The sequence below is a fragment of the Achroia grisella genome, unplaced genomic scaffold (assembly GCF_030625045.1).
Source record: "Achroia grisella isolate CSIRO2021 unplaced genomic scaffold, CSIRO_AGI_Agris_v1 utg241, whole genome shotgun sequence".
In the NCBI taxonomy this organism is placed as follows: Eukaryota; Metazoa; Arthropoda; class Insecta; order Lepidoptera; family Pyralidae; genus Achroia; species Achroia grisella.
The window spans coordinates 3,167,397-3,180,281 of record NW_026712734.1 but is presented as its reverse complement, the minus strand read 5'-3'; the positions used below and the strand labels follow the sequence as shown (position 1 = coordinate 3,180,281).

The 12,885-nt window shown below is 29.7% G+C and overlaps 2 protein-coding genes across 2 annotated transcripts in view; both read right to left on the bottom strand.

The window, feature by feature from the left end:
• The window catches only part of LOC131842549 (uncharacterized), a 36,798-nt gene extending 33,000 nt beyond the window's left edge, over positions 1 to 3,798 (bottom strand). Inside the window, exon 1 of the mRNA XM_059191120.1 lies at positions 3,433 to 3,798. The gene's annotated coding sequence lies outside the window, so the exon portion shown is untranslated. The remainder of the gene's footprint in view (positions 1 to 3,432) is intronic.
• Positions 3,799 to 7,807: 4,009 nt separating this feature from the next.
• LOC131842616 (protein lethal(3)malignant blood neoplasm 1-like) lies at positions 7,808 to 12,540 on the bottom strand. The gene is given in 4 exon segments (XM_059191194.1): positions 7,808 to 8,445; positions 8,448 to 8,885; positions 9,170 to 9,303; positions 12,398 to 12,540. Coding segments are annotated over 4 exon segments (1,215 nt in total). The 3' UTR covers positions 7,808 to 7,945.
• Between the last annotated feature and the right edge of the window lie 345 nt (positions 12,541 to 12,885).

Here is a 12,885-nt window from a genome sequence, read left to right as displayed (position 1 = left end):
TTACATCATATGTGTCTAGATTTAATGTAGATACTTTTATATAAATTCAAACTGTATTTTACTTATTAAAATCAATCAACGTAAATTTAATAATAAAAAAACAACGATACTGGTAGATGTTTGAAAATGCGGATAAGTAACTTAATCGAGTTGTGGTTTTATGGCAGCCACAGCTGTATCTATAATAATGTGGTTGCAATTTAGCGGCTTCTGTTTTAAAAAAGTACTTTCTGAAATGGGCAGAGACTATATATAGAAGAAAAGTAATTATTGTCATGTTGGTTAACAGTTATTACTATTTTTATTAGCGAAAACTTACAGTACATAATAGTCACGAACTTACTAATTCAGGCATATGAGTAGTAAGTTCAAAAGTTTCAAATGTTATACAACATTCGACGTATTAATTCACTTTCTACTAAGAATAAAAGACATTTTTAACTTTATTATATATAAGATCAAAAAAACTTTATTAATCATGAGTATGTAAGGGACATGTAGGTATACACTAATATTTATAAATTACATTTTTTAATAACATACAAATATACGTACGTGTAAGATATTAATACCAATGTCTATATATAGTTTTTTAGGATGACGTGATATAAAATCTTGATATTTAGCATGCAAAATATAATAGTGTTGCATTTAATCAATATTCAGTAATGTTTTATATTTATGATTGATTAAAATCAATTAATAATTAAATAAAAAGGGAGATCTTTGATGATTTGCATATTTTTGTATTTGTTTCTATTATTATATAATGCTGAAGCAGTATCTAAAAGTAATAGTACTTTATTTTCATATCATATACATACAAATAGAAAGAAACAAAATTAAAACACTGAAATAGTCACAGAACTCATAATACATATATTGTTTTGCTATATACTTTTTATTATAAAAATATTATGAATTATAATATAATTTAGCATTTATTCAACAAAATATGAAATATTTTGACCACAACTATAGACACTTGCATTTTTATATTAATGGAGAAATACACATGCCAAAACATATTTTGGACTTATGTTATTTAATCAGAGAACTCATTTGATATTTTTTGAAATGAAATCAGTAAAAATGGGTAAATTACACAAATGGAAAACAAATAAATAAAAAAAACATAATAGTAAGTTTGTTTGTTTAATTACATACTAATATTTATCGATATCTCATTCCTGTGATAGATTGCAGATTTCCAAATACATTTGTTTATTTTTTTATTTAGTTTAGAAAACATCCAGAGCGATATATAGATAAACGATATTTATTTATTCTTTTCTAGTAGCCGTCTTATATAAAAATGTACTCGTAACATATTAACGAGTTCAAAAACATGCAGTAGGTGTATCGTGAAGTGTATGTTTTATAATTGATTGATAATATTATAGTAACGTAATAGCTACGGATAATTGGTACAATCTATAATAGATGACTCGGAACATTTCCTTTGAAGCATATTGCAATGTTTACAATATGCTATATGAAAAATAACATAATTTTTATTCAAATAATTTAATAATAATTTTAATTAAAAGGGTAAATGCATATAAGCGATTAAGGCTAGATACACATGTATAAACGTTTAACAAAGTAGAGAAACTCCATTAATTTGAACATTTTTATTAAAATAGTAATAGATATATTTGTTCTTGTTTTAAAACTCTATTTTTTATACTAATCGTCTGTAATAGTCTGATGGTAAACGGTTATGGTATCCAATGTTATTCAGTGGATTCAAGTATCGTACTCCTCTCTAGCCTAATATTTTGGGCAACTCACTAAAAAATAATAAATCAACGTTCGTACACATGTTGTGCATTGAAGACATTTAAAATTTATATATCTAACTTTACACAAGGCTTTGTTATTATATTATAATATGTAGGTATACAGTTTGATTAAGAGACATTTTAGATCTATGTAACATTAAATACATAATTATTTTAAACTCATACATATAAAGTTAATGCTTTAAAGTAATGTGTGTTTGTAGCAAGAAATAGCCATTAAAATTACATTATTCGCTACTTTTGTGTGTGTATGGATAAAGGAAGGTGAAATTATTATTAATTTTAAGTTTGAAGGAAATGATGTCAATACGGTCACCACATTATTGTTGTAGATTCTATCTTTTGTACATAAAATTGGCAAATAAATATAATTCTTAAAAGTGAGAAAACTCACTTCATTAACAAAGCGATGCCGGATGAAGCAATATTTGATAATAATATAAATATTATGAATAAACTATTTAATGCAGATTGAGAAATCGCAAATGTCTGCCCGGTCACATAGATTGAGGAACCAAAAGCTTATGGGTACAAGGATCATGAATCTAGTGATTTCCTAATTAGTGAGTGATAGAGTAACAAAACCATTCTGTAGGGCAATACGTATGGCGGTATTACAAGGGATATGTGATATATAAAAGTGAGAGATGTACGACTAAGGAACGGAAAGATTTTGTTTTACTTAATTTTGCTATTTGTAGATCTAGTTTATCTCTTGGAATATTCTTTGTTATGTATATTATGGATTATGTATAATAATATATATTATGGGAAATTTAGAAGTTTAATGAGAACGTTGATTGGTACTAAGTGATATTTGATTTGTCCATCTCTTACATACATTTTGGTTGGACATTAGACATATCAAAAGGGACAGGGTATATCACGGATTAATTGTTGTTGCATCGACCACTGATACTCTACTGATTTTTTTCTAATCGAATTAGGACTCTGTTAAACATGGAAGACGATAAAGTAACCTACATGTTATAAAAATTCAAAATTAGCACAATTATAAATACAATTGGTTACATAAAGAAGTATCAAACCCCAAAAATAATATTGATTTTGAATTTAGAACCCGCTCCATTCCTGCTCCATTAAGTCGATTATTAAAAAAATAAAATTTTGCGAACAATGAAATGATTTCTTTATTACTGGTACGATATTGTGTAAAACGTAAGATCTCACTGAAATATTACCAAATTCAACCTAACTATACAATTACTTAACCCGTTTATTAAGGAAATTACTACGACATGAACTATTCCCTAGTTTGACAAATAATTGTAATTAAGTTTCTATCAAAAATATGTTATTTGTTATTTTTTGACTACAATATAATGATGCCAAGAATGATGATATATATATCTCACAATATTCACATAATATTAGTTAAGTAGGTATTAGTTAATATCTATTCATTGACATAGAGGAGGTTTCGTGTACATTCAATTTAATGGAAATTGGGGATTAGTAATAATGGCAAGTGCTTTCAACAGAACAGTGTGTATTAGATTAATTTATTATGTTGTTAAATGTATACCAATAAAAAATCTGTTAGTAGAAGTTAGATAATGTATTTAGCATTTTGTTAATTGTTGCAATGGTATCGTTTATAATTTACCTTAATCGATCGCAATAAAATAATTTCGCTGTTCTTTTATCAGATTAATTTACTTCCTATGTCACGACTTAGGTTTTGTGCACTTCATGTATTTTATCCAATAATAAATATGATTTATTCTATTTTTGTTTCTAGATATAAGAGTTGTTTAAAGTTTTCCAAAAGTTGAACTAACACTTCTTTTCTGAACTAACAAAGCATATTCACACTGTGTTAAAGAGAATCGTGACAAAAGGAAATGAGGTGTGTCCCCATTACTTCCATTGGAACTATTTGTAAAACAAAAGGACCAGGAGACAAAACGTCGCGTTCGCGATCGTATCGGGTTTGAGTTTTGTACAGACGCGTGTTGCGCACGCGCCGGTTCTGTTCTAACTGGTAGGGGTTTCCCGCCAAAACCACGCGGAGTTACTATCTAGAGATAAATGCAGAGATTCATTCATGAATATTATGCAATTTTCACTTTATTGTAAGTATTGTATTATTGCATTCTATAGTCACGAATTCGTTGTTACACTTGCCTTCTGCGAGGTTTCCTTTGCGAAAGTCCTACTGATCGGTACCTATAGAAAATGGTCAATACAAAAGTAGTATTGTTCATAGTACCATCGTTTTTGCTATTGTCCACTACTGAATATAGGGCTTCCCCATTTAAGTGTATCAACAATATTTATTGGAGAAAAGGAACAGTTACCTATTTGTGTCTAGGATTTTACGTTGCTGAGCAATTTTTTATGTAACTGGATTAGCTAATGAGCTAATGATCTACCTGATAGTAAGTGATATCACCCACAGCTACAGTCAAACTAATATATTTACTAATACTGTAAAATCTCACCGTACATGTAAGAGTTGCTGAATAATCAAACAAGTTATACTGAACATAGATCTCTTGTTTTTGATACGAAATAGTATCGGTATCAAATTTGGAATTTCGGAATATCATAACGTGACCTAGATACCACTGTGTCTATATCTAATGAATTTGCCGTCGGTAGCGCAGTCGTGTTCACTAATGTTAATCACCGTCTATTGGGCACGGGAGATTGCTAGTTATATGGAATAATAAACACTATCACACTATGGAAAACACTGTCCTTAATTGCCCTTAACAATGCCCTGACTATTCTAACGTCATTCTTACCTTATAATCCTCGTGGATACACCCAAAGTGGTGTCCTATGCATTGTTCCTGCATTATTCCTATACCCTCCATAAAAAATCATCAACCCTAAAACCCATTTTTCATTTACCATTAAGAAAGTTTATTAATATCTTATTTCTTGTTTATTGTTGTTAGTAATGGCTTAGAGCTATTACAAAATGTTAAATTTAGTTTAAATTTGAGAAATTCCTTTATAATGTATCTAAACAAAATTGTAAATCAATAAAGAGGTCGCTACGTTAAAATTCATAAGTAAGTGGAATATTCATACATCTTATTATAATGTACGTGTAATGAATATTGCCTAATTATTACCACCCGGTGGTTTAGTGAATACAGTAATTAAGCAGGTATAATTATTATTTATTATGCTACTTATAAATGAATTTTATTTTCAGTTTGTGTGGTTGTAACAATAATTACAACATTAGCTCTATAGGTAGTACTTATATTACGTGTATGTTAAATTAGGTGTATTACAAAGTTCTATATTTAGTTATAACACAATAGTTACAATAAACATTACACGTGGGCGCCAGCAGTGGGTTGGTAGTTGGTGGACTTGCAGATATTATAGTGAGTTGCTCTTACGAATCCTATGATAAATATGAAATCACTCAACTTAATACTTAATAATAATATTTGTTACCTATATTGTCTATAATAATACTAATAATTATAATAATCATCTTTATTTGTCCCAAACAAAACCTAATACAATTTTTGCCAATAGAATAATAAAAATGGAGACAAAACGGTCTATAACTCAGTGGGGGCAGTGAGTCTACCCTCTCTGCTATTCTGTAAATTAATACAATAACAGATCGACGACGACGATAGCACATTATGTTAAGTTCTAAACTATGTAATATTATGTTATCTGTGCTACTACTAACAAACATAAAAATTGACAATAACGTAACAAGATTGCAAACTAATAAAATTGGACAATAACAAACTTACAATATATATATATACGTTATTACTAAGGTAGGTACGTCATACGTACATACAACTTCGGAAATTAATAATTTTCTAATATGTTTCTGCACCTTCGATGTTGCACTTTCATGACTTACTCCAAATGTTAATTTGTAAAGTGCTATTATTAAGACATATCGAACATAAACGCCTGAAATTTTGCTCTCAGAATTACAACTTTAACAACAGTTCAATATAATACTATATTTTAGATATACTATCTATATCAGGCGTTTGGTTTAGTTGTGAATTATTACGTTACCTAGTTGTTACTTTGTTGAGGCCTCATTGAGGATGATAAGATGAATCTGAAATCAGGCCAGTTATCCTAACTAAGCGAAATTAACGATGACAGTTTCCAGGGCAGACTGTGTGAAGACGGACTTGGTGCATTACTAGCAGCAAAACCTCTACCTAACCTTATTAGTGTGGTCAACATCCAGCATATAAAATGAGGTGTTGATTACTGTTATAACGCTGCTATATTGTACAAGTATATATATATATATTATAGCTTACATAGGATAAAATATACCATAAATGTTATTATTATCATATCAAGACCTGTGTTCGTGTATTGCTTGTTGATGATCCGCAGGCTTTTGTAAGCAGTAAATTCTGTACCAAAACCAAAGAGACAGCGCCATCTATGGTAATGCCGTAGTAGTGCTTCTGCCAACTTCGTGCTTTAGTGTAAAACTTACAAATCGAATATTTTGTGCTTGCATTTTACAACCATGATTGGATATCTGTGTTTGCAGAGAATAATATAAGAGCGTTAAGGAAGATGGCGTTAAGTTTATAATTAGCTTTAAGACTTTTTTGTGAGTCTTCAAAACAAAAAAGTATAACGTATACCATATATACCATTATATTTATAGAGTAATTAAAATTTTTGTTCAACATTATGAACAAATACATTTTATTACTTGCCTAATAACGGCGTAATGTAGATAATTATATTCTACTCTGCTGTAATTATTAGTATTAGTAATATGTAATTGGGGTAATAAATAAGCCACGCCACCTAATAGTAAGTTGTAACAGTCGCTAATATACATGAACAACTATACAGACAATACGTTATCAGCTGATGCCCGTAATACCGGTCCTATGTTGCCATTCCGGAGGATATAATGTCATGTCTCTTATATTTTTAGTATATTAAGATACATACAACACACATACCCTTAAATATCTACGTCAATACTACTGACAAATTTAATTTATAGTATATGTTACAAGAGAGACAATATAGCACAGGTGTAATACCTAATTTAAGTTATTAGGATCCTCACATTGGATTATTCACCATTATGCCATTTATGGTTACTTAATATTAAGTAGATTATTATATATTGCACCTTTTACTTTAAATATTATATTATATACAAAAAAAATATTAACAGGTACAAATAAAGTTTTAATATTATTAACATATTTTCACAGTCTCACCCAACCGAAATTTGATTTACATAGCAAGAGCGGCTGGAATTGATATGGCGGAGTGATCTTTTTATAAAACCTGCCTTGGTAGTAGTATAATAAGTAATGTCAATGAGAGTAATTCTGCACTTAACACATTATACGTGGGTTAAAGGCGGGACGTCACTAAGTGACGCCATGCATATACACGAGTTTTGTTTTTAATATTTAATAGATAGAGGCAATAATATAATAGATTCCTGAGTATGTTTGAGTAGTAACTTGTGTACCACTATATAGTTGATTATGACAAAATATACTGGATATATAAAAACAAGGAAGACATAAAGAACACAAAATTCATCATGATCATTTGCTTGCCTTTATCCCATTATTTGGGTTCGGCGCAGTATGTCATTCTTTTCCACTGATGTCTATGACAGCCGATAGAGATCAGTAGACGAGAATGACATACTGCGACATATCTGAGCATACTTTCCTTTTATTCATATCATCTATCACACAATCTATCCATCTTTTTTAGGGTTTCCTTTCCATCCATCTACATTCCACTTTTAAGACAACAAAATTGTAGTAATAATATATCGGCATATAACCTATAAAAGCGTAGGTACGTACACCAACAAATACTTGTAATAATTGTTGAACGCGAAGGTATTTTATTATAATTTCTTTTACAACATTTCAATAGTAAAAACCTGGGTGGAATTGAGTAATACTACAGAAGTTTCACAAGTTCTGATTATATTTGCATTATAAATTATCAAATATTTAATGGCAGCTTATTAGGCAGTGTTTATGTACTTATCTAATTGAGTAAAGCTATAAATTGAACTCTTACAATGTTTAGCCACTATGTCTAAAATACTAGGCACTTAAAGTAATTTACAAATATTTCAACTATACATGTTTAATTAGGCACTATCGAGACGTTGAATCAATTGGGTAATAAAGCCATTTAAATTCATAACCTTTCAGGCCATATTTCTCATCTTTTTCCGTTTCAGGTTTTGGTACCTCTTCGGATATCAAATCTAGTACTTCTTGTGAAATTTTTGGACGGAAGCCATTTTCATCTGCAACGTAATCTATTCGGGTTCTCACTCCATTCCTTCCCGTAACATAATAATACCCTTGTTTAGCACCATTTGTGTATCCTTCTTCAAAATGGCCATGGAAACCGACAGTATAATTAAAAGTGTATAACAGAAGCTTCATATCATTTTTAGTCAAACCGTTTGGTAGTCCTTCTTTTTCATTAGGCCCTCTATGGTGGATATCGGTGTCACCAGGTACTACTTGCATATTAACGGATAAAAGGGTAGGTTTATTGGGCCCTAATGGTGATTCTATATTTTGCTGATTAATATTGTATTGTTTAGGATTACGGTCTCCCGAAGGTCCATTTGTATATTGTCCTGAAACTGTCCATTTTGTTGCGATTGTCCGGGATAATTGGGTGATCCAATTATATCATTTGTTTGTGGATAATTTGGATTTCCTGTTTGCTGATTTCCATTACCTTGTGGATATTGATTGTAACCTGGGTCCCCAGATAGTTGATTTCCATTACCTTGTGGATATTGATTGTAACCGGGGCCCTCTGATTGTTGATTTCCTTTAAGTTGATATGGATTACCTGAAACTTGTCCTAAATTTGGATTCACTGGTGCTAAATTAGTCAGCGGGGGTCTTATAGTAGTGGTAGTTGGAATACTGCAATGTGAGCATGATTTCACTGGAGCAGGTGCAACTGGGCTTGGTATATTTGGAGTATTTGAACTTTGTTGTGGAGGTCCTGATGATGAGGCTGGGAACTGAAGTGAGTGGCCTTGCCTTTCATTGCTTTCTGTACCGGGATCTGTAAATTGAAAGTAAAGAATCCATAATCACGTTTATTTATTTTTAAAGCACTTAGCAAATGCAATAATAGTTGTTACTGAGAGCATCTTGGTCCGCGTAGTAAGCACATAGCGTTTACTACGCGGACTATCAGTTTGAATACGAACGAAATCAAAAAAAAAAACCTTGTGTGTTAATTTATATTACTGACTGACTTTCTGGTTTCTGGTGATGAAAACACTGATAGCAGACTAAAAATCAATCCGCAATACGGTTGCCATGTTGCATTAAAATATATCTTACATGGTTTCACACGGATGTTCTTCATTGATAATATTTTGAATCCGCCATTTTCATCAGTAGCGTATACTGTTACGTGATACACGCCGTCAGCGGTAATGAATCCGAATTCTCCCATAATTAGTCCTCTCTCATCTGAAATAAAAATAATCGTTAAAATTTTATGTGTAGTGAATGTAGAATATACTTTTATAAACATTAACCTCTCTGCATTTTTTACATGAGGCACTACCCCAAGTGGCATTTAACTACATAGATATAGAAGAATGCCTGCGTTACTATACCTAAGTATGATATAAAGTTATCTTACAGCTACAGCTACTTACTAATTGACTGCTTACAATGACATTGGTAATTTTTTATATATGTACATGCAATAGAATAATAAAGATATACAAATTAAGTGAAGAAACTAAATTGTATATGTTCTTACACCTTGACAAGAAGGTCAAAAGGTTGGTTATTAAATGGCAATAACTTTATGAAGTTTTAGTATAATGTCATATATAATACAAACACTATTTGAGGAAGTACGATTCTTCATTAGCAAAATGATGCAATCAAATATTTGCTAATATTTGTTCAAAATACCGTATCAAAGTTAATTGATTTAGTGATGGTATTTAACTTATGTAAAGCAATCCTTTATAGGCTTAGTAGATGATTAATGACATCACTTATACAAACTCGTGTTATTTTTATTTATATTTATGAATCTGGTGATGTGTGTTCAAGACTATATATCCTGACGATACCATTTATGAATTGTCTTAGTTAATAAGGATTATGGTCCTTTCTTTTTATAAAAAAATATAAACTTAAATAATATATTTATTAATATATTTTTTTAAATAAAATTAATCGTTGTAGATATATTGTCTTAAAATTTTTTTGCTGTATTTGTGTAGTGTTTGTAATTTTGTATTTACAAAGTTAGAAAATACTTCTACTAAAGTTCTCCTCCTGTAATCAAATCTAAACCTAAAAAAAATAAAATTGGTTTTGGATATTTTTTTAATGCTATATTTTTCAATATTATAATATTTTTATTTGATCTAAGTTTTATTGAACGACAAAGCCTTGATCGAATCTATCTTATTTCTTTATGTATCTTAGAATGTGAATAAATTATATAGATTATTGTAATGTTAGAACACCTAACTAAAAGGCATTGTTTGTAGTTTATATTACTTTAAAAAAATAGTTACTTCTATATTCAGTCATTTCTGTTAATTATTGCAAATAAAAACTCTGAATATTAAGCACAAAGAAAGGGTAGCTACCAATGATAAGAACGACCTGTTGGAAGGGTAATTTATTTTTAATTTTAATCAGAGATTATTAAGGTACTGATATCCCTAGATAGACAGATTAAAAGGTACAGTATTACCAAATTACTGTAAATCGCCAGCTAGTAATTCATAAAACTACTTATTTTAATTTATTTGTCTGTTCAAGTTTTGTAACCCATAAAGCTTGTAATAAATGAGTAGGGAACAAAATATTACTAGTTAATGGATAGCCTGACTAGATAGATAACCGGTTAAGCATCTATTAGCGGTACCAAATCACTCTGTGACATGTCTTGTGAGTCGAAATAGGTTTGTGAATGGCAAATTTACTGATAAATGGATTTGATAACTGTGTATCATTTGATTTTATATTTAAAAATAATTTGTGTGAAAACCTGTCTGGTAATTATGGGAGCCAACTACGATTATAATAATAAATATCCATATTTAAATTATAACTAATTTTGTGCTACTTTATTTTAATGAGACTCAGAAAACCTACGTATGTTGTACTTTTGTATTTGTAAATAAGTATTTTGCCGACGTCAACATTATCAATAATTTTAACTCTCTGGTAACATTGCATAAACATAAAAAAGGTAATCGACTAAATCTCCGATATTATAGGTTCGGTATCTATAAATGGTATCTACCATTATCAATGTAGTTGAACAAGTTTAACACTAATAATTTGATGGTAAATAAATATATTTACCACCACAATCATATAAAATATAATAATAATATTTTACAATTTTAAAGTAATTGTATTTAAAAAATATATACTAAACATGATTATTTAAAAATAAATAGGTAGATGAGTCTGGAGGCTCATTTTTTGTATATCATTATAAGTGGCAATATATTACCACACGTAAGATAATATTATATTACTAAAGAATAAGCTATAAATAATATATGTAATTAAAAATGTAAGTAAATAGTGAGGGTTTCTCGGTTTTCCTTGGTTGATTCTGTAAAGATTCGCTGCGGTTATAGATTAGTTGCCGAGCACCTATAATGGAATAAGTTCTTTTAGGTACTGGTTGCGCAAGATTATCGCAAGCTTATCGAGTAAAACCATGTTGTATAGACACAACCAGGAAATGGCCTTAAATTAACCATAATGGCGACTCTAATTGACTTTTGACTGAATTGATGTATTTAAGAATACAAGTATAGCCATCTTTTATCATAATTACTATTATTCCTGCTGCTGTAAACGCCAAAGTTTGAGAGGATGGATATGTGGATGGTTGTTTGTTACACTTTCACACTACCAGACGGATTTGACAAAATTTTAATACACAGATATACTATGTGTTAGATTAACACATAGGATAATTTTATATGAACAATTGCAATAATATGACTTGTAAGTTCATATTATTGCAACTGATTGTTAAATAATATTTAAAAAATATATACATATATATTATAGAAATAATATGACTTCTCTCAATTGAATTCACTTAAGAGTTAACTGCGTTAACAGCGAAAATTATAAAATGAGATCCCTGCTAAAATTTCACCTGTTAGAATGTAGGTATATCGGTAATCTGCCGTAGACTAATAATTAAATACTTTTTATTGACCGTCAGTTACAGCTAACAGATGATTGTGTACATGAAACATACATATGTTTTATACATGTATAGTTTGACAGGATTTTTAATTTTTACTGGGGGTCTTTATCAAAGTAGTAAAACCTAGTAGTAAAAATAAGGAATATTAGAATAGTTTAGTTTTTTAGTTGTCTGTACGTTAGTGTGAACTCAGAAATACCGTAACTAACTGACTAAACTTTGGGTGCGGATTTGACTAATGTATTCTGGTAAACTTCACTCGAAATCATTCCAATCGGCTTTCATACTAAAAATAATTTATTGTTATTTCCAACATCACTTTTCAGACAGTAATAAATAAATATAATGTTGCCTTTTTCTCATGTCTGTGTTGTTCACCCTCAATGTTGAAACCAAACTCGTAAGGCCTATTTTCATCTGTATATTTGTCTGCTCCTTGTGCTTGTAGAAAACATGCTAATACTGCGATGATTATGTATAGTCTTTGTTGATACATCTGTAAAATAAGAACCAATAACATAATGAAAGATGTTTCTGTACATTGAAAAAAAACTGTAATTGTTATAATTAAAATGTCCTATTTAGAATAATCTAAGAAACTAGATCTATAAGCTTTTATCGCATAAGTAGATATTTTATATAATAATTATCAAAATATAGTACAAGTATCTTATCGTAATTGCTTGTATACAAATATATGGTAAGTTAATTGAGGAATTTTTATAATACGTACTTTCATCGGTAAAATATACAGGTATAAAGGGAACTATATGTTTCTAACATGACCTAATATATTTGTTATTCAAAGTTTGCGACACATAGAGTAGAGTAGCACCGGGTA